Raw genomic sequence first — 23,082 nt, 5'->3', positions numbered from 1 at the left:
TACTGCCATGATTCTCTGAAATCCTGGAAGAGGTTTGTGTGTCAGTGGTAGGTAAATGGGAGCTCATAGTGCTTTGGCTATAGGTAGGGACATTACTTAGTAGAGCAACTTTACCACAAGAGCATTTAACAAGGTGGTGTATGACCACCTAAATTGTATTAATTTTTATTAAACGGCCACTTTATTTGTTTACCATCACTTAGACTGGAGTACAAATATTCCAAATTGGTGATGACAACTAACTCAAAAGAATGTGAACTCCCAGCGGCAGACAGTTGTGCTATCATGGAAGGAGAAGACAATGAGGAAGAAGTTGTCTATTCCAATAAACAGTCACTACTGGGAAAACTTAAATCCTTGGCAACAAAGGTGAGAGCAAAATTTTAACCTGTATTACTGTGCATTTACTAACAAAGGGCCATTGTAACCTAAGAGTAACTTTGATACAGCTCTGTCATTCTGTCTTTCTCTCCATGGATATGTATCCAACAGAAATGCTCTTAGAAGTAACAACTATCATATGATCTCCCTGATATGAGGAAGTGGTGATGCAACATGGGGGCTTAAGTGGGTAGGAGAAGAATCAATGAAACAAGATGGGATTGGGAGGGAGACAAACCATAAGTGACTCTTAATCTCACAAAACAAACTGAGGGTTGCTGGGGGGAGGGGGATTAGGAGAAGAGGGGGTGGGGTTATGGACATTGGGGAGGGTATGTGCTTTGGTGAGTGCTGATTCACAGACCTGTACCCCTGGGGATAAAAATACATGTTTATAAAAAATTTAAAAAAAAAAGTACACAAGGATATTGGGGAGTGAGCACTGTGTATTGTGTAAGACTGATGAATCACAGACCTGTACCGCTGAAACAAATAATACATTATATGTTAATAATAAAAAAAGGAAGTACACAAGGATATACATATAAGATTGTTCACTGCAGCATTGTTCCCCCCTCCCCATTAACAGAGTAGAAACAACCTTATACACCATGAAGAGGAGTTGATAAGAAATTTCCATGTAGCAAAATGATGGAGTCTTGTGTGACTAGGCAACTAGTAGAAATGGGCATATGTATGTCCATAGGTCCAAAAGAAATAAAAACAACACAAAGACTATTAATATCTATTAAAGATTAATTTATGTTAGTCTTTGCAAAGCAGACTATAAACAATGGCTGCTTTGGGGGAGGCTTGGACCAATGGGAGTCTTTAGTTTTTGAAGTGGTACATTTTTATAATATTTGAATTTTCACAAAGATAGTGTGTTGTTTTCTAATATTAAAAATTTTAGGTTAAAAAAGATCTTATCCACTCATTCTTTTTGTTTGTTTTGTTTTGTATTTTATTTTGTAACATGTTTTTTTCACATAGAAAAAGTAAAATTATATAAACTGTTGAGGTATTAAAGGTACCTTATCAGATGCCATCACATTTGTCAGCTTTGAAGTGATTACAGTATCCAAACAGATTTACACTAAGCCTTAAATATTATTTGTAAACACATTTTGTTGACATTCTTCACCATTGACTTAAAAGATGAGAAATTACCAGTGTACCTACATGCAGCATTAAAAATAGAATGAAACAGAAGAAAAGATGTGTTTCAAATGATTTTCAGCAGGAAGGACAGGTAACAAAAGATTACATTTATTGAGAATGCTTCGTTAACTATTTCCTTTTACTCTCCTAATTTAAGCACATAAATATATTATAAAGGATGATTTAAAACAAAATAAATAAGCCATATTCCCCTTCTAATGGTGATTTAACTTTCTTAGTTTTCACTATTATACTTTAGGAAGGAGGTTTTTGCTATGGAATAACAAATGTATAGCTAGTGCCAAGAATTGAGATTTCGGGCACCTGCTTGGCTCAGTGGGTTAAAGCCTCTGCTTTTGGCTCAGGTCATGATCCCAGGGTCCTGGGATCAAGGCCTGCATCAGGCTCTCTGCTCAGCAGAGAGTCTGCTTCCCCGTCTCTCTCTGCCTGCCTCTCTGCCTACTTGTGATCTCTGTCAAATAAATAAAATCTTTAAAAAAAATAAATAAGAAAAAAAAAAAAAAAGAACTGAGATTTCACCCTACTTGCAAGGTAACAAATGAGCCTGCCACTCTTTCATGGACAATTTAGGAGGCACAAGACTCCCGGTCAGAGACAAAGCACTCAATGCTTCCAGTGGACACACTAGCCAGGGTATTAGCAGTTGTACCAGTTCCCCAAACCCCACTTTCCTCAGGGCTCTGTGAACAAGAACAGATGGCACACATACATACAGTGGCTTGCATTACAGGGAAGGAACTCTAGGCTTTGGGAACCTGACTTTTTTTGAATGGGCAGTAATCATGCCAGTCCTTTTCTGCAAAGAGAATTACTGGTACTGTACTAGACAGTGTGTGTGTTCATTGCTTCAGAGGGAGACTCCATTTCCTGCCTTATGCTCTGGAAAAATACAATTCCTTGAGCTTCTAAGGCTGCTTTCTATACAAAGATCCTAAAAAAGATGGTCTTAAACAAAGGGAAATCACTCTCCTGCTCATAAGATCTACAGAAATGCAAAGGAACCATGGAGAATTATCTCCCCAAGATATCCAAACCTTATTTCTACACCATCTTGGCTCCTGGTAAATTTTCCCATTAGTACAGCATGCTATCCACCATTCTGTTTAATCTGTTTGACTGAGGCTGGGCTCAAATCTGGCCAATTTACTGCATACATCATTTAAATAAAGCTACTTCCATTAGGACACCGAACAGCAAGATGAGATGAACCTGAATTATTGACTTCAAACATAGCCCCAGGCTCCCAGATACAACTAGCTAAACAAATCTCATAAACCATGAGGGTCCACCTTAGAAAGCTAGGCAGCTTTAAGTCCCAGTATTGACCTTTCTACTCAGTCTGAGACCTTTCCATTGGCACTGAGATCTTTCCTCTATAAGATTCATGTGGAAGAGGGTCAAAGGTATTTTCAAAAATTTGCAGAACCCAACATATCTCCCACTTTTGTGTACATGGCCATGGTAAGGGAACTTAGTGAACAGGATGATGGCATTCCAGATACCCAAAAGATATGAGTGATTGCACAGACTTCCTCTTGACCCTTAAGGGTAAAGTTGAGGGTGATTACATCGTCCATAATAATGTTTGAACCATGAGTTGATGTTGACCTAAATGTCATCAGAGGCTGAGGTGGTGGCATGTCATACCCTAGCTGACTCAGAGACAATTTTTTTACCATCTTTTCTGATTGAATAACTGCCTATAGGATGAATAGGAATAACACCAGTTACCCCTTCAGAGATCTCTGAATAACCAACAGTAGTCTCATTTTGAAAATCCTTGCAGTTGTCTAAAGGTTGATGATATGTTGGGGCTATTTCCATGAGTAGTTGAATTATGACCACTTATGACCCCTCATAGGGTACAAGTTAATGACTGGCTTCTACACAAGTAGTACAGTCCTGAAGGTATACAGGGTGCCTTTGGAAAGAAAGTCTTACAGACGGTTGTTGGAGATACCAAGTGGGACCCGCAGTCGTTAGGCAATACTGTCTGATGGTGCCTGCAGCCCCCTTGCTGGCTCATAAACCTTAGGGTTCCCAATTCACTTCACATACTTGTGTCTCTTCTTTGTTTTTGAGAGGCTGCTTAAGGACTGTCAGTTCAACTTCTCTGGTTGGTCTATGCTGAAACTCAGTGGTGCTTGTTTACTCCATGGAAGGACTGAGCAGTGGCAATGGGAATGTTGGTGTTGATGTTGTTATTTGGGACAGAAGGTGGGGTCATTTCCTGCTGTTTCTTACAGATTTCTCAGTAAGTTTAAAGGGACTTCTATCTGATGGGTATGGTGGACCTAGTATTTGATTAAGTTTAAAGTACTTGCAGCAGTTTGAGAGAGGAACACTAATGCACTATCCTTCATAGAAGGTGACAGGGAGACTCTGAAAAACAAATTGTCATTAATATCCCTCTATCCTTCATACCTCCCAGGGTCTAAGCTATCTGCCCTCTATGCACCTCATTATCAGACTGCACTGTTGGTCTTCTTCCACTGCCAAAAATAAGTTTTCCCCATTTTAGCTAAAACTTCATCTTATTTCTGCTTATCCCTTATTGGAACCTAGACCTCTGCTCTAGAACATTCAAGTGCAGAGGGACAAAGGCATTAAAAAAAAACTTGGGGGAAATTGGAAGGGGAGGTGAACCATGAGAGACTATGAACTCTGAAAAACAATCTGAAGGTATCATACCCACCCAGGTCGTGGGTATTATAGAGGGCATGGATTGCATGGAGCACTGGGTGTGGTGCAAAAATAATGAATACTGTTAAGCTGAAAACAAATAAAAAATAAATTTTAAAAAAACTTATGATGGAGACAAATTAGGTCTTCTATCTTTGTGTGGGCTATGGTAGGAGGTCTTGATGAGCTGTGTAGTCAACCAAGTGGTTATTATCCTTTTGATCTAGAATCATGACATTTCAATAAAACAATACAGGTGGCTACATTAGGATTGTATTTGAATCTCCTAGACTACCTTCTGGCTGACCTGACATTCTAGGGATTGCTTCAGTAAAAAGGACACCTCATGTCAGTAGAATCCTGGGTTTTAATGTAAGTGTATATAACCTTATATAAATGCATATAATCATAACCTTTTTACTGATAATTATACATGACACAGCCAAGAGGAGATGATCTCTTTCTGGGGACAAGCATGTTTAGTAACTGAACAACCTTATTAACTATGTGGACCAGGAGGAGGTAGCGGGGAGATAGAGTCAGAAATGTTTTTGATTCAATTTTGAAAAGGCCCTTGTCATGCTCGATGATACCTTTCAACAGTATGAGGTATTGAATATCTATTGAACGCCTCTATGGTCAGCCCATTTTCAGGTAGCTTTTGTGATATAAAGGGCACCATTGTTAGACTGAAAACAATCCTTAAAGTCACAAACACGAAGAGATTTTTTTCAAGGGCCATAATGGTGTGGCTCGAGTTAGCAGATCTGACTGGAACAGCAACCCCATGATGTGAACAGGTGTCAAAAGAGGTAAGGTGGTACTGACACCCCAAAGAAGTGATCAGAGGTGTGACCATCACTTTGCTATGGAAAAATTTGTCAGTTCCAGGCCTGAATCCTGAGTCTTGCATGCTTAGTAAACTCTGCATCTGCAAAAGAGTCCTTTACTTTATGCCCAGTGTGTGATGGCAGATTCATTGCTATAGTGGGAAGAATGATGGGTCCATGCAGCATTTTGGCAGTCTGTCCTATGCAATCTCTATTGTGTGTGTAATTCTCTTTGATCTTTTCAGATCACGAGTCCTTAATGCAAGTATCTACATGAGTGACCCAGATGATTTGATCAGCTGAGATTTGTTTCTGGAATTTGGTCACAGAGAGGAGTAAATTTGATGTGTTAAGTCTATAGTTTTCCAAGTGGCAGACCAAATAGTGTATTGATGCTTGGTGATAGCTCAAGAGTTAGTGGTGATCTAATAAGATTTATCAAGATAAGTACTGGTCACAGCTATGAGAATGGCTGTGGGTTTAGCCCACTAGACCAAACAATTTTGTAGGTTTTCAGTTATGTGTACTTGGTGCTGAGATAGGACAGCTACAGCTGCTGGTGGACACCCACTGGGTTTCCACTTTTGCAAACCATCAGTGAATCAGACAGAACATAGAACATAGACATACCGTAACATAGACATAATGTAGAACTTAGATAAACCAAGGACTAGAGCCAGTGGGTTCATTTTTGGAGGTAGAGTAAGAGACAAAGTTGCCCCAATGGGGTCTGCTGCCATTTTTTCACATGAGATTGAGATGCTTCTGGTCAGGACCAGCCATATTCTTGAATATATCACTTATATTTTATAAGTGAGACTTATTAGGTCTTTGCCACCTTGCTGACCCACCGTCAATGTGACCATCAGGCTATAGACTCACAAGATGTGCACAGGAATGGCTTTCAGTTTTGACAAGAACTCAGCTATAAGCTATAGCTGCTTTTCAGAAGGGCTATACCTGGTAGCCATATCAAGGTAATGAATCTAAAATCCCCAAAGATGCCTCTGGGGCAGGCTCCTTTCCATTGCTGAAGTGTTTAATTGTCAGAACCAGCAATCACTGAGAATTCTGTCCCAAATTGGTCATTAGGGCTGTGAGGCCACAAAGGTGGAGAGCATGATTCAGCTTACTGAAGACCAGGTAGCCTGTTCAAGTGAGGCCATGCAGTCTAAACAAGTGCTGGACTGTTCCTGCATGACTAGCCGATAGAGTTAGCATTACAAATCTGGTCACATTGTCTCAAGAAACTTTACTTACATAGCAGTTTCCTGAATTTTGGTGGTGGGGGGGTGTGTTATCAGCCACCTTTGTTGGCAGAAGTTTGACAATAGAGGCAATGCTGTTGAGACTGAGACTTTTGACTGACATTGTATCATTTATGTCATGACACATTTAGGCACCGGCAAGTAGAGACACTTGTGTAATCCTGACACAGACATTTGTTGCAAATGGCAGAGGAATTAGGAGCCCTTGCAATGCCCTGCTATCTCTCCTTTCCATGGGACTGCTCTTGACCAGGGGAATCACCGCTGGTACTTAGGAGACAAGGATGTGTATGCATGTACCATCAATTCCTTCTAGATTTCTGGATGTAGAAGCAACAACAGCAGCTTCTTGGATAGTCCTGCAGAACTCATCACACAAGGTCCCATTATCTTAGCTTCCCCGATGAGAACCTTCTTAACCCCCATTAATGGAATTCACATGTTCCTCTCCTGTCACAGGTTCTGGTAGGATGGTCATAAATGTTTGAATCCTTCCCCTCCTCAAGGCTACATAACTGATGTAGATGCTTGTGCCTGGCCTTCAGTCCCTCTTGGTGTCAGAAAAACTAATCATCTTTCTCCATAAAGCAGCCAAGGTCAAGAGAGATGAGGAGGAAGAGGTTAAGGGTGCAGAGAGAAAGAGTTTCTGTGACAATAGCAAGCAAAAGCATTTGCTTTTGTTTTTAAGCAGTGCTGCTCAAGCAAACTTCCAGTGTTTTGGTCCACCTAAAACCCCATGTTGCATGGCAAGGTTATCATTCCTGATATCATCTATTTCAGTGTTAGGACTCCTTCTTGTCCTAGTCCCAGCTGGATTGATTTCAGACTGACACTGGAAGTGTTTTGTCTTTTATTGATTTAGGCTTGACTTACATATTGGAGCCTTTTTTAAAATAAGGGAATCTACCTTATTTCTTGTTCCATTTTCATAAATCTAAATTATTGCCTTGTTTTAAAATAAAGGATAGGGGAAGCTTTAGGGTGGGGCTGATCATATTAACTTATTAAGATTCCTTTGGGTCAGTTTTTCATTCTCCAGTGATCTTCCACATAGTAACCCAATCTGGGGTACTAAGAGCCCCAGTGCTCGTCAGCCCCTCCCTAGACTTCCTGTGGAGGTTTTCTACTGATTTTCAGGGAAATCTGCTAAAGAGGGCCGAAGCTCTGTTATTGCCATGGGGACCCACTACAAAATCTCTGAGACCTTTTACTGTCATCTTTGAACACATCCAAAGTTGGCATGATAGAGCACAAGGGGTGTTTAGCACAAGGTTGGCCCACTCTTGCCATTCTTAATAATCATTGACTCCTGCCACATCATCTCCAAAGAGAATCTGCCAAAATATAACAGTTCACCTAGTTTCTGGCCATAAGTGGTTTCTGTTTTTTCTTTAAGGGTCATTGTTGGTGCATGTCTCTGTAACCTCTTGTGAAAGGAGGTGAAACCTTTTCCCATCAGGTTGTATTTTAGTACTACTTGTTACCAAGGAGCACACCCAATTGATGGCCTGATTGGTGAGGAAGTCCCCAGAGAAGAATTAACAGCATCCAGGCTACCGTTTAGGCAGCCGAACCATGAACTCTTGGAACCACTTCCCAGAATTCAGCCTACAACCACCTCCCCGGTTCCTTTCCACTTCCAGGCAGTGAAATGGAGAACTTTAACTGCCTTGTTGATCATACAGTTTGGTCACCATGTTCGTTGCTAAGTCTCATGGACTCTGCTCAAATCTTGCTAAACAATGTGTAAGGCTGTCATACTTATTCTACTAAAAAGACACCCGTCAATTTTCCATCCTCATCAGCAAAACAGCGAGGAATTACAGTGGTTATGAAATTGCACTATATTTGTTAGCCAACAAATTAGCCTGCATACTTTTATGGACATTTTGAAGAAAGGAGTCTCCTGGGTCAGAAATAAAACAAGTCTATTATTCACAGCAGTAGCAGTGGCCAAAATGAATGCTTATTATTCCTCAGGCCCTATCTCCCACCGAGTGAGGTGGCCCAAGTGATACACAGTGTGTTATGTTGCAGAAATGAGCACTTAGGTTGGGGAATCTGAATCTTTTCTAACAGTCAGGAAGCATATCTGCCATTGGCTCTGCAGGGGGAGACAATATCAGGGCTGCAAGCAAACTTTTCTTGTGTTCTTCCAAGGCTTTTTGTAATATAAACAGCTTTGAGAAGATTGTGTACCATGAAGGGCAATTAATATCTTTCTCAGAAGACTTGCAGAAACACGAGAGACCCATGGAGAATGATCTCCCATCGTCAGTATACTTAGACTTCTCTTGCCTGATTTGATTTTGTGATTCCCTCTTTGTGAGGGCATTGTTTTGTAATGAAGGAAGCATTCAGGCCCCAGGAAAGATTTTGAGGAAAAGTGATTTTTATTTATTTGACAGAGAGCTAGAGAGAACAAAAGCAGGGGAAGGGGAGAGGCAGAGGGAGGGGGAGAAGGAGAAGCAGGCTTCCCACCAAGCAAGGAGCCTGATGTGGGACTCAAACCCAGAACCCTGGGATCATGACCTGAGCTGAAGGCAGATGCTTAACCAGCTGAGCCACCCAGGCTCCCCAGGAATTACAAGTATTAATAAACTATAAAGTATTTCCTCCTCTTGCAGTACCTCCTTCATTGTTATTTTATAACCATAAAATTGAAAGCTTGAAAAGATTCCTGAAAACAGTCACAGGAAGCATGGTGGAGGATAAAGTCTTTCTCCCTGAGAAGGTTGAGTGCACCTCTTTTTGTTTTGAAGAGCAATTTTAATTGCCATAATAATTTAAAAAATCATTTCAATGAAAATTTAAAATGCTATGGAAAAACTGAAAGAACTGTGCAACGGTACAGCCACATACCCACCACCTAAATTTTACTGTATTTGATTTATTATCTATCTTTCTAAATCTCTATCTCTCTATTCATTTACCAATAAATCTTTGTTGATGCATTTCAAAATAAACTGCGGGATTCAATACATTTCACAACTAAACACTGCAGGATACGTATAATTGATGAGAGTATTCAATATTTTCAGTTTTTTTCTAAGGGACAATGTTCACATAGAGTGAAATGCCCACATAACAAGTATGCAATCTGATGAACTCTTGGGAAGTGCATATTCTTGTGTCACCCCAAATCCTATCAAAAAATAGAATATTAACCTCATCCCTGAAAGTGGACTCATGTCTTTTTGCATGAAATTGATCCTCATCCTCACCCCCTAAAGGAAACTACTGTAGTGATTTTTTTAAACCGTAGATTTGTTTTATCTGTTTTAGAACTTCCTATAACTAATTACACAGTATCTAGTATTTTGTGTAAATTTTCTTTCACTCACAAAACATTTTTGAGATGTATCTACCCTGTGTTAATCGGTGGTAGATTCCTTTTTATTCAGGATTAGTATTCTGTTGTGTGGATTTGCCAAAATTTTTTACCGCTTTCCTCTTGATGAATACTTGGGCTATTTCCAATATGTAGCTATGAATAAATCTGCTATTAATATCATTAGACAAGTCTTACTGTATCTCCCATTTAAAAAATGTGTTGTGCCTGGCTCTGTGGAGTGAAAATGGTTGTAAAGTGTCTTAACTGTTATATCATTTAAGATCTGGCTTATCTTATATATATATGTTTATTCCTGTCCTAAAGTCAAACCTTATTTGGTATTTTCCTCCCAATACACTGGCTGTGTCGGATTTTTTTTACGGGTTTACTTTTCTTGGCTTTTCTCAGTGACTATAAAAATGTGTCTTCAGGCTTTTTTGTTGTTGTTGTTGTTTGTTTGTTTGTTTTTGTTTCCATCATCACTCATGGGATACTATCCGATAGACATCCTGCCTGGGCTTGGTGCTTTGTCAAATTAGATGCTGTTTCTTATGTCAGAAACTATCTGGTTTATTAGTACACAACACATGAACATCATTCACAGACACATACCATTATCCAGTGTGATGAGAACATTATACAGGGTCCCTTGGAGTACAGAGAAGGGAATGCAATAAGGCTATGACCTTAGGAGAAGGAGAAGCTTCTGGGGGAAGTTGGTTTTTAAATAAATTCTTGAATTTAGAACTCAGAAAAATCATTTGTATGGCATTTTTATGTCATACTTGAGTAAACTGATATCTAGAGAGGTTCCCTTCTTTGTCTAAGAGAAGGTTAGGTAGAAATTAAAAACCCATCTCCTGAGTTTCAATCCGGTGTTCTCCCTTCTGAAATGTGGCATTTCAGTACATTTGCATAAGCAGTAACAGCCTACCATGTACTAGGCCTGGAGCCATGTTTTGGGAATTTTAAAAATGAATAAGCTACAGTTCTTGTCATCTATAAGTCTCAGTTAGTGGTGTTAAGTACACACAGAGACACACACACACACACACACACACACACACACACAAATGTGTGAGTACATATATATCCTACCTTCTCAATAAGAGGAGCAAAAATCCCATGTGAACAAAGAGGACACAACATCTAAAGCCCTAGGATGCTAATAACATGATTTTATAAAGTGTTTTCAGTGTTTTTTCAAATCACAGCTTTAGGGTCAATAACAGGCCTCTTTCCCTTCTCCCCTCTGGAACATATTGAATTAAATCTTCTCAAGGAAAGATCATAAAAATCTCAGATTTCCTTTCTAGTTTATTCCTGGTACCCTAATGCTCTTTCCCACAATACACTGTAAGCTCCTTGAGGACAGACAGTTTGTGTCCTCAAGTTTAGTCCTGATCCTGCAGTGCCTTGGGGCATAATAAACACTGGAATTATCAACGGTTATTTCAATGAAATGCCATCTGGTCAACATGAGACTCCAGGCAAACTTCTTGAGTGAGAGAGTGAGAGCACTGAGGAGAGGTGCGGTCTGCCCTCCCGCAGGCACATCATCTTAGTGCAGGCAAGGGAAAGTGAGATGGTAGTGTTCGTGTGACTTTTTCACATACTCCTTTCCCTGTAGCCTGAAAACTTGACTGAAGTCTTGGACTTCAGACTTGGATTTCTCCACTCAAATTAGAGAAAGCATAAAAGTTGCCTTATTTTTTTCTGACAGATACTCAGGCTTTACTCACTTTTATTTTCTCATTTCACTTCTCTACTTCAGACACACATCGGTTTGCACCTAGGATTGGCCCCTCTCCTATTTCCTTTATTTTAAAATACTCCTAGTTCTCTTCATTGTTATTTTATTTGAAAGCATGGTCCCCCACTCCATTCTAGCAGACTCCAGAAAGTTTTTCCTGACTTTCACAGTGCAACATTGAGAGAAATCTCTTCTCTTAATTCTCTTTTCCCCATTAAAGAAGTACTGATTTTAATAGGCTGCGCTTTGAATGTAATATGCAACAAAAGTCAGCAATGATATAGCTGAGATAAATTTTTGATTTATTATCTAAGATGACTTGTTTTTAATCTTTAGACGGTATATACCCAACAGATTTTCCTAAAACATGTCAACAAACCCAAAGGATCTTGTGTCTTACTGCTGTTCTCCTTATTTATTTCTGCTGTCCTTCTTACTACGTATTCTATGCATCTTGTGAATATATAGCTTCTGTCAGTTCTCGTGTCCAAAATTCATATGGCAAGGTCATCTGTTTCAGCACCCAGGTCAGATATCCCCTTAGGAAGGGTCTGGTCTCGGTGGTTTCTTCACTAAAATATTTTTTTTGTGAAGCTGTATTTTTTGGTTATCTATTGCAATCATGTGTTTGCCTCTATTTTTGGATTGTCTGTCTTATTTCCTGGCCATCAAAAGCATCCTTCAGGGTAGGGATGCTATCTGTTTTTTATCTGCCACTCTCCTTTAAATGTAAAATCCTAATCACAACTGGCAGGTATGTAGATTAAAATGATTTCCAGAACTTTCCTTCTGGACTCATAAGATCCTAAAATCTTAGTGGAATTTGAATGAGTTGATTTTGCTTCAATGTTTTTTTCTTCATAGGAAAAAGAAGATCATTTCGAATCTGTTCAACTGAAATCCTCAAGATCCCCAAATATATGAAAAGACAGTGCTGTAGCCTTCAGACTAATGAACACAGAAACCTGATCTCTAGTTCTACAGGACTGTAGCTTAGATCCTGTCTTCATATCCAGCACGTTGGTGATCTCACAGAGGGCCATGCCGCTGAAAAGGGAAGGAGGTTGAAACGTTTGATTGCCTTATCACATGGTCAAGTATTTTGCCAAAAATACAAAAGCAAATGGCTTGGGTCTCAATGGAAGATGAAACTCAACTCAGGAAGAGATTAATCTGTAAATAGACATAACTGAAAACCGAGGTTAAGCCCACCAGCACACTGCTGATGCATGCCATATAATTAATGGGTAACTTTTATTCTTTATAACTTCTACATAAAAGTGTGCTTTGGAGGGCAGATATGAGCATATGCATTGTGATTCTATTTATGTCTTTTCTTTGTTTATAGTTTGGGGGAAGATTTGAAAAATTTTAAGGTATAGTTTTTTTCCCATTATTTATTTTCCTGACAGACCTTAAAACATCTTTTCTATTAAAAAATGGTGAACAAAGAAAGACAATAAATTTTTCATTTTTCCATAGGGTCTTTCTTGATTTCAGAAGCCTAAGTAAGCAGTAACCTTTCAGGAAGAATAAACATGTAAACATGTGTTTGGGTTATCTAAACTTACATTTGCCTTTGGAATTTCATCCTTGTTGGAACTGGTAAGAAGGGCTTGACTGAAAGACTTGAAGGAATATTAAAAAAAAAAAAAAAGGCAAAGAGAAGCCTGACTTTCCATTAAAACAAACAAGCTGATGGTATTATGGAAATCAAATGGTTTAAGACCATTTATGTAATGCTGGAAGTACAATTTCAAATGAGTGAGAAGTCTTGTTTATCAGATGACATGCAAAACCATGAAGAAGAAAGTGGGATGGCCTGTGTCTAAATATACATAACTGTGCAGAGGTATTGGGATAATTTCATGGTTCACAGAAAATGGCAGTGGGACACTGGCCCTATATCAAGCATCAAAGTTACATGGTTATTTTTCTGCTAAGACATTGAGGATTATGACTTCCATAGAAGTTTTTCTTTTTGAGTAAATAAGGATGGAACTCAATTTTGGGAAACTGCATTTAATTGTATTCATAATAAGAATGTGGTTGTACCATAAGTAATTAGGAAATACATGTTGTTCTTACTCAAAAGTGATCCAGGTAATTGTGATACTTCCTCTGATGGATGGGTTACAAGAATTAGCACGACTTGAATATTATCTGTTGAAAGAAGTTTGAATGAAGTTGGCTCTAATTGTGTGTAACCTCTCTTGTTTTAGAACTGGGAAAGAGGGGAGTTTACTGACCACTGATGATCTAAGGTGCTCTGGTTTGTTTTCAATAAACAGTAATCTTTGTAGATCTTAATCTAGAATTTTTTTAAAAAGACTGGTGATTGCCTGAGAGGCAGGCCATAGGGGCAGGGTTTGTGTAAGATTTGCCCCAAGCCTTTCAAGGACATATGACTTGTAACTTTTGATTTGGCAGGTGATGTCTTTATTTTGGTGGAAAGTGGGAGAAAATAAATAATTGCAGTTACTCGACTGGTGGATGAAACCCTGAACCATCATCCTATTATCATTGGATGAGTGTTCGTTTTTGTATACATCTTTGCTGTGGGATTCATCAGTATAGGTGAGATTGCCATGATTTTGTTGTTTGTCGTGAAATTCAGGGAGGGCGTCACTTAGCATCAACCTTTTTCACACTCAGTTTCTTAAATCTTGCTTTTTAATAAGAAATTATTACAAGAAATTATGTTGGCATTGCTCACATTTATCCTGGTAACTGTGCAGATGAGCCTTTCCCATCTTCATCAAAATTTAAACTGAAGAATGACAATACATGGGAGATGCTTCTTTGCAGAGGAGCCCTGGCAAAGGTGTCCAGGCTGGACAGAGCTAGGAGGTTCCACATAGTCACTTGTCACCTCTCTTCATCTTCGGCTGTGTTCCATGTGTATGTACCAAGCCATAGAGATAATTGGGATTTACTCCCAGGTAGCTTCTTTCTTCTCCTGTCACTGGACTAAAATCTCTGACATGTCAAAAAATGCCTTAAATTTTAATGAACTCTCTGAAAATGTAGTTTGTATTGAAGAATTTATTTTATTTCTAATTTTAGATATATAAAATAGATTTTGCCAGCTCAGTCCCATCTTTGGAAAGGAGCTGCCTTTCCCCCTTTGGATCCCAGTGATCTGTCATTTTATTCCAAGCACTGAGGAAGTATGAAAGAAATAATATCATGAGGAGAATATTCAGACCAATCTTGGCTATAAAATTCACTGTAATTTTATGTCTTGCCTTTGTGGAGCTTAGTGGAATGTTGAAGGCATAAACAAATTAATCATGTTTCTGTGACTTTTAATAGACATTTGTTGTTTTTTTCCCCCCCTCATAAATGGTAGGAGAAGTTCTAGGTTATTTTTCTAAAAGGCACAGGTTTTGAAGCCTTAAATACTACATTAAACCTACTGTCGTCTATAATATCTCCTAGCACTCTGTCAAAATATATTTAAATCGCTTCTCCACTGGATGAGACAATGTCTTCTATGGATAAATTACATCATGCTATTTAACAATGTTGAGCAATTGGATATGTGTCCACTTGATTTAAAAGAATGAATTTTATTCCTGTTGACTTTTCCCCTTTTTGGTTACTAGTAAATCAAGTCCTTTCCAGGATTAAAAATGTTTCATAGTATTTTTGTGTAGAGTTTTGTGATTATTTTCTCCCCAAGGAGAAAAGATGGTTTAAAGGGTGATGTGGAGGAATTGCTTGGCTCCAGTCACTCATGAACTGGAGTCTCTAGGTTCCCAGGTGATGGGTCATGATTGACTGATTCTTCAGGACAGATTGGGTCAACTGTCTTTTGACATCTATTAGTAGAACTACTTCATGTGGCTCTTGGTGATTCCTAATGAAAGGTTTATGTGCAGATCATTTCTCTCTTCTTCTTGAAAGTAAATTTCCTGGAAGTTGGAGTGGGAAGATGACTTCACTGGCAAGTTTAAAGTCAGTATATTGCTCACATTTATCTTTTTTACACAGATGATATGTAGAGTAGGTCTTCCTCTTGAGAGAAAATACCCTCACATCTCTTATCATAACTATGGATGTTAGCTCAGATTTATAGGAAGAAGTCCTAAATTCAGGTTGCCCTAAAGAAGATGTGCCATGGTGAGTAGACTTTAAAACAACAAAAAAAGAACCCCCAAATAAAAATAAAAAAAAGCCAAACAGCAAAAAAACAAAAACAGAACCAAAACAAAAAAACAACCCAGCATCTGATGTATTCATTGAATGTTAAATGGATTTCACCCTCACATTGACTGGCTAGAGATGACACCCTTGTTTCTTTTAGAAAGACGCCTTTCTTTTAGAGAAGACACCTTGTTTCTTTTAGCTTAACATTTTCAGATGAGTTCCTTTTAGAATTATAAATGAAGGAAGTAAAGCTTGAAGATGGGGACAAATATTTGAAAATTGATAACACTATTGTAGTGGATATTGATATTACCATCGCAATTGATACTACTATTGTAGTTGTCTAGATCAGAGAGACCAGCAAACTTTTGCTGTAAAGGACCAGGTAGTAAATATTTTCAGCCTTGCAGGACATGTGGTCTCTGTTGCAAGTCTGTAGTATGAGAGCAGCCACAGACAATAATGTAAACCAATGGGTGTGGCTGCATGCCAATAAAATTTTATTTATATACATGGAAATTTGAGTGTCATTTAAATTTCATTTGTCATGACATATTCTTCTTTGATTCTTTCCTCTACTTTTAAAAAATGTGGAAGCATTCTTGGTTCACAGGCCTTCAAAAGACGGTGCTGGACTAGGATTTGGCCTGCGAGTTATGGTTTGTAGACCATTAGTTTTAATCACTGCCACCCACAAACAAAATGATGCAGAAGAATCTGATTTCTTAGGTGCTTAGCACCTCAAAAGTTTCTCAAGTCTCTAGAAATGTGCAGGAAGGAAATAACCCATCACGCTCCCTTGATGATGTAATTACCTACACTAAGGCAAAGCCAGATACTCTTCTGCATTTCTCTTATAGTTTTGGGACTCAGTTCTGGATATTGACTAGCAAATGATAAAGCTAGGGTATGTGAGTGGGTTCAAATTCAACCAGCAAGGTTAATTTACACACCTTTTCTTGTTGGGATTTGTGTAATAGTTATTGCTAAGATAACTGGATTTGGAGATACTACTCAATCTTATATATAGATCCATTTAAAGTAACCATACTATCCCCAAGTAGGGGCTGTTGATGTATACAAGTAGTTTCAGCATAAAATCTTGAATCCCAGCTTGAATCTTGACCAGAGAGGCTCACCTGATCCATTTGCCTGCATCCAGGCAAGCACACACCTCCATCCACACACGTTTACCAAATCCTATTTTAAGACCTACTGAGCTACAAAAGACGGAATTCCTTTAATGATGGTGGCTTGAGAAATGGGCCTCTAATTTCCTTGAATAAAATGTCCCAGTTCGGCTTTTAATCTGTTGGAATTTTCATCTTATTAATGAGTCTTAGAAGAAGAGCTCTGTCTAAAATAACTTGTGGGTATCAGTAGTTTTGGTGTGGAGTGCAACAATTCTTCCTTTATCTCAGATGGCTGCTTTCAGATTACATTGTTTGGGTGAAGTAAAAGAGTTAAACCAGTGGGAGTTCTATAAACCTCAACTTTGTGTCACAAGGCAGGGGTGATCATGGCCTTCTTCACAGGTTTGGACCTTCGTTATTAGAGCTATGGCGGTTAGAACCCACACTGCTGTTCCATCTTCCTGGCACCTCACTTTTCTTGGCTTCTCCAGGCTTATAGCGAAGAGCTTGGGGACCTGAAGCTATCATGATGGCTAAGTGAGGAAAGCAGGGGCTAGCCCAGGGAAAGTGGAGGTGAAAGTTGTAAAAGTGCACTGTCTGAATCACCTCTTTCCTCAGCTTCTTTCTTAATCTGTCCCTTGTGTGGTCTGCCAACCAGCTTGCCCCACAACTTGAAAATGGGACTTTTTTATATTACCATGATGAATCTGAGTGGGCAAGAGGATCTAGTAGTATTTAAACTGGAGAGGACCCAGAATGCTTCAGAGACTGTAAACACTCTGAATGCCAATGGTTGTCACCCATAGCATTAGGTTCTGATATGTTAATAAGTAGGGCAGATCGTCCTGCTTGACCTCCTGAAACTCAGGAAGAGTTTGCAAAGATGGATCCGCTCAACTGGTTTTATATTCTGGAAGGATGAAATGTTCTTACCAGAGTTAAAAAAAAAAAAATTAAAACCTATTTGTTCGAAATGGCTTATGTAAAAATTGTTTTATAGTTGCTGTTTTCCCATACATACTCTGAATGTTTTTCCAAAAAAATTATTTCTAGGGATCACATGTTAAGTCAGGCTCTTTCCAATAGGAAACAAGGCTTAGGACAAGGAAAGAGAAAACGACGAGAACTGTCAGTTACTCTGTGTCCAGTGCAGGCAGAGTGTGAAAGGTACAGTGGCCCCGTAGGTCAAAACCCTTCTCCCCAGTCCAGTGTTCTCAAGATTCAGCCATGTCCTCATTGCCTTGTTTAAGAAGATCCATGATCAGTTTGATTGTTTTAGGCATCAGCTGTGTCTCTGAACCGCCCATCTGACACGGCCTTCCTCCAACTGTCACATCCCATCAGTGGATTATGTTTATTCTCCCTCCCATCAGCCTAGCCTCAGTCTTTACCTTGAACAGATGCTCATTTGGGTTGCACGTATCTGGCACTCCCACCACTGTCCTCCACAGCAGGATGCTCTTCTGCCATTTACTGCCTTGAATCTACTATCCAGTCCTCCCCACCCATACCCCCAGTCCAGGTTCTTCCTTGAATATGAGTTTCAGAGACTGATTTGCACTGCTGTCTATGAGCATCTGGTGACTTCTGGATGGATTGGTTCCATTGCTGACCCAAATGCATTCAGAAGGAAGGAGAGAATTTCAAACATCTGACTCCTCACTTTATGTCCTCCAAGCCCACTCCTGTTGGCTGTGTGCCATTGCTCACAATTGTTAGATTTTTTAAAAATAACATTGGTACATCCTAATGAACCAGGCCCTGATTATTGAGCCCATATGCCTTTTTCTTAAATTTGAAAGACAGAGATCACAAGTAGGCAGAGAGACAGGCAGAGGGAGAGGAAGGGAAGCAGGCTCTGCCCCATGCAGGGCTCGATCCCAGGACCCGGGATCATGACCTGAGCCAAAGGCAGAGGCTTTAACCCACTGAGCCACCCAGGTGCCCCCCGTGTGCCCTTTCTATCCTTGAGTCTCCTCTTCTTTCCTCTCACAGTTTTCCTCAGTCACCCTTCTTCCATTAGCATCATTTCCTGTCTTTATGGTCCTTAAAGGCAGGAACTACATCACATCTTCTCTCTGTCATGGGCTGAAGAGGTCTCCCCACCCTCCACCCCCCCGTAAAGGATAGGTCTATATCCTAACCTCTGGAACCTGGGAATGTTTTTTTATTTGGAAAAAAAGACCTTTGCAGATATGAACAATTTAAGGCTCTTATGATGAGATTATCCTGGACTATCCAGGTGGTCCCCAATGCAGTGACAACTGTTGTTATCAGAAGCACACAGAGGGGAAGCTAGACACACAGGAGGTGATGTGAAGATGGAGCCAGAGACCAGAGTGATGGGGCCACAAGCCAAGGAAGCTGACAACCCCAGAGGCTACAAGGGGCATGGGATGGCTTCTCCCCTAGAACTTCGGTGGGGGACAGCGCTGCCAACACTCTGATTTTGGACTTCTGGTCTCCAGAACTGTAAGAGAATAACTTTTCTGTTACTTTAAGTGATCCCATTTGTTGTAGGTTGTTAAATCAGCCGCAGGACATGAGTATGTTCTCTAGTCATGGTACATGGTGCAGGACCTGGCAGGAAGATAAGTTCTTAGTGAATTTTCCGACATTGAAAAACTATTTGTGACTGAAGGATTTACAAGGGGAAGTAGGAAAGTGTGGGTACGAATGAGCTAGTTTTACTTTATCCACAATTTCCCTGTTCATTCCTGCACTGAGCTTTGTAAAATATTCAAGTTTAGTGACAAGCATGTCACTAAACATGAATGGGGACTTCAGAAATGCCCTGGATGATAACATATCCTGCATTTTATTGCTCCATTTAGCTCTCATTGGTGAGCGTGTTTTTCCAATGGGTTGACAGGATGCTCTCCCAGCCTCCTTCCTAGTAACTTCCTGGTTAGTTTAAAATAGTTATATTAGGATAGTTTCCCATCTTTATGCTTTTGAAAATGAGAGCTATCCCGCCTTCCCTGGCAGGCCACAGTGCCTGCATTCAGAATGCAAGAACCCTCTCCTGACTATATCAGAGGCCGATTTGGGCAAATTCTGGGCTGCGGTACAGATGTGCTTAAAGAACCCCATATGTGTTGTCATCTGGCCACTGACATTGCCAGAGAGCTGTGGTATCATCAGTGAAATTCTGACCTTTGTGATCTCCAAAATCCAGATTTGCTCAGAACTGTCTAGAAGGGTTACAGCTTGTGTTCAGAGCACACGTAGGTGTAAAGAGAAGCACAATAGAAAATTACAGCTGACATTAAAAGTAGAAATAATCTAAAGTCAACATATTATTCCAGTTTCTTAGAGTGACTGAAAAAGAATAAGCCATTATCCACCATGCTGGAAAACCTTGAAGGTTTTATTCTCAGTATTTTTACATTAATACAGATGCTTTTTATCTTGTGCTGAGAAAAACAATCTGTTACACATAATGTAACTTTAATATACAACATAGAAACTCATCCTAAATTAGTTACAACAAGGACCTACAAAAAACTTCATAGGAAAAAAAGTTACCTAATATTGCCACCATATTTTTGTTTAGACGGACCCTGTCAGACCCTGTCACCAATGCTCAGCTCTGTAAACAATGGTTATTTCCGTGTCCCGGGGAATCGTTAATAATAGGGGCGCTAAAATCAGCCTAAAAAGTTCTAGCACATCACTATGTACTGTACAGTCCTCAAAAATAATTTATCGTACTGTTTCTAAAAAAAGGTACTAGGGTTCTTTTGCTCTGTTTCCATATTCCGGAGCTGCACGCGAGCACTTTTGTCTAACAGTCTAAAAACACGAGAACTGAACTGGAATTCACAATCACAGAGATGAGGTGGTGGAGTCAAGAACTTCTCGCCCATTGCACACCGTGGGGACATAGGTGCTGGCAGAAGCTGGAAAACAAAACAGGTCAGAAAATTCAGTGTTAGTCGAGTGAGCCACGTAGGTGATGGAACAGATGATCTCAGACCCTTGTTAAAATTAAGTTCAAAAACCCATTTTTAATTTAACTTTGGGGGACGCCTGGGTGGCTCAGTTGGTTAAGCAGCTGCCTTCGGCTCAGGTCATGATCCCAGCGTCCTGGGATCGAGTCCCACATCGGGCTCCTTGCTCGGCGGGGAGCCTGCTTCTCCCTCTGCCTCTGCCTGCCATTCTGTCTGCCTGTGCTTGTTCTCTCCCTCTCTCTCTCTCTGATAAATAAATAAAATCTTTAAAAAAAATAAATAAAATTAATTTAACTTTGGAAAAAGATAAGTGATTTAATGCTGTAGTAGGCCAACCTTCTAAATGTGTTGTGCTCAAAATTCGTTTGTACCTGACACATACCTCCACTAATGTCATCCCTTGTGGAGAGTTCATAAACAGCATCATTGTTGAAAGGAGTTGCTTATGGATTTAAAATTAGCTCTGATAAGCTATAAATTGGTTAAGATAGAATGTGCAAAACTGAGAGTTCTCTGCAAATTTCTTAAAGATTGTTAACTTAATTATGGGGTTTTTTTTTTTAGATTTTATTTATTTCACAGAGAGATCACAAGTAAGCAAAGAGGCAGGCAGAAGGAGAAGGCTCCCTGCTGAGCAGAGAGCCTGATGTGGGACTCAATTCCAGGACCCCGAGATCATGACCTGAGCTAAAGGCAGAGGCTTAACCCACCGAGCCACCCAGGTGCCCCAATTAGTTACAGTTTTAGGACCTCAATTACATTTGCTTTCTCTAGGTAGTCTCATGAGTCATCTGTGAACTCCACTGCCTTACAGAATGGCTTGATGCATTTTCATTGCTCAAGTGGGTGACCTCTGTGAACACTCCAGCAAGGGCTGGGGTGCTGAGAACTCAGATTCTTAACAATTTTCAGAAGGGGTGACGTTCCAAAGGCATGAGGCTCTTGTTAATGACAACAGTGATGACAGTGTCAGAGTGTGAGTATAATACGCATGTGTATATTCATTCTGTATATGGCATTTAGTTTTCATCAATGCAAGGCATATCTTATGTTACTTTAAAGGTTTTGTTTTTATGAGAAATTTACATACAGCTTTATCTTTTTACTGAATTAGAACAACAACAACAAAGGCAAGGAGCCCCATTCTTCCTGGGCTGTGCAACTATGTAGCCAAGAGAATCAGAGATGACCTTACATTTCCTTTCAGAGCTGTCCATATTGCATCCCTTGGCCTGTCCATGATGATATGCTTTGCCGAGAAGGAACTGATCCTCTTGGCTACCTGACCAAAGCCCAGGTCAAACTGATGTCAGCTGTCCCATACTTTAAGTACATCGCTTGGTTAATAATCATATAAGCTCATTTCCTGTTGAAGTATTCATGCCTGATAGTGGAAATATTCTTGTCCCATAAAATGACATTTTTTTCATACGATTTTCTTTAAACACAAAGGAGAAACTAATTATAAACGTTGAGATCATATGCTCAATCACCAATCTGGGGCACTGACGACTTTCAGCAGGCTCCCCACCAGGGAGCCTACAACTCCTCAGTTTTACATTGATTTCTCTGCTAGGTGTGTAAGAAAAGCCATAAAGACAAGTCTCTGGGATTATCTAAGGTTAAGCATAGTCCAGCGACACACTAACTCTTGGAGATATTGTTCCTTCGATCATTTGTAGGATCAGGTTTGATTTTCTTTACAGTATGATCCCACTAAAAATGTACAACTTTGGGAGAAAACATGTCTGTAGTGAAGAACACAGTGGGTGCTAGACAAATACTAGAGGGAAAATAATGATGATGATAATTTCAAATGTGAGGATTTTCCTTTACTCCTTATGAAGTTTCCTCCTACTTATGTAACCCTCATGAAACCTACTTATGTAACCTTCATGAAAGCTAGGGGAAGGCAAGAGAAAGAACAAGGGGAGGTGATGTCCAGCCATCATTGGGTGGAAATGTGGGAGGCCTGCCAGACTCCTCCATAGGTGGCTCTGCCTATATTTTCACAATCAGGTGACCAAAGGGTAACTCTTGATCCCCGAACCTGTCCCCATTTAGTCTTCCTTTTCTTCAGTGAATGGTCTCACTCTCCAGCCAGTGACCTGAGCTGGAAGTCTAACAGTTCTACTTCTTCCTGTTTGGTGCTTCCTCCCATGTCAAACCAGTCATGTGCCCCAGTCAACTCACTCCCCACATCCGTCCACCCTTCTGTGCCTCCACCACCTTGGGCCAAGCCACCATCATGTGGCTCCTGGGACAGTTGTACCGCGGGCGTCTCTGTTTTCACGCTTGCTGCCCTGCCACACCTTCTCCATACGGCAGTGAGAGTTTATTTTGAAATGTCAGTCATTGCCCTGGGCTCCTCTGATGATCCCCTTTGTGCTCTCCTTCCTCCATATTTCACATCC

General features: G+C 40.0%; 2 protein-coding genes across 3 annotated transcripts in view; one reads left to right on the top strand and one right to left on the bottom strand.

The window, feature by feature from the left end:
- ELAPOR2 (endosome-lysosome associated apoptosis and autophagy regulator family member 2) overlaps positions 1-13,740 on the top strand; it is a 181,918-nt gene extending 168,178 nt beyond the window's left edge. Inside the window, exons 21-22 of the mRNA XM_059170988.1 lie at positions 204-369; positions 12,295-13,740. Coding sequence (XP_059026971.1) covers positions 204-369; positions 12,295-12,354 — 226 coding nt within the window. The 3' untranslated portion in view covers positions 12,355-13,740. The remainder of the gene's footprint in view (positions 1-203; positions 370-12,294) is intronic.
- Positions 13,741-20,436: 6,696 nt separating this feature from the next.
- GRM3 (glutamate metabotropic receptor 3) overlaps positions 20,437-23,082 on the bottom strand; it is a 222,522-nt gene continuing 219,876 nt past the window's right edge. The window contains exon 6 of one of the 2 annotated variants that reach the window (XM_059170989.1): positions 20,437-20,617. In XM_059170989.1, the coding sequence (XP_059026972.1) occupies positions 20,544-20,617 (74 nt within the window). In that variant the 3' untranslated portion in view covers positions 20,437-20,543. The remainder of the gene's footprint in view (positions 20,618-23,082) is intronic. The other variant, XM_059170990.1, reaches the window with a different exon arrangement.

The sequence above is a fragment of the Mustela lutreola genome, chromosome 4, assembly GCF_030435805.1.
Source record: "Mustela lutreola isolate mMusLut2 chromosome 4, mMusLut2.pri, whole genome shotgun sequence".
Classification (NCBI taxonomy): Eukaryota; Metazoa; Chordata; class Mammalia; order Carnivora; family Mustelidae; genus Mustela; species Mustela lutreola.
Note: the sequence above shows the minus strand (reverse complement) of the source record. Positions and strands in the feature narration are given on the sequence as shown.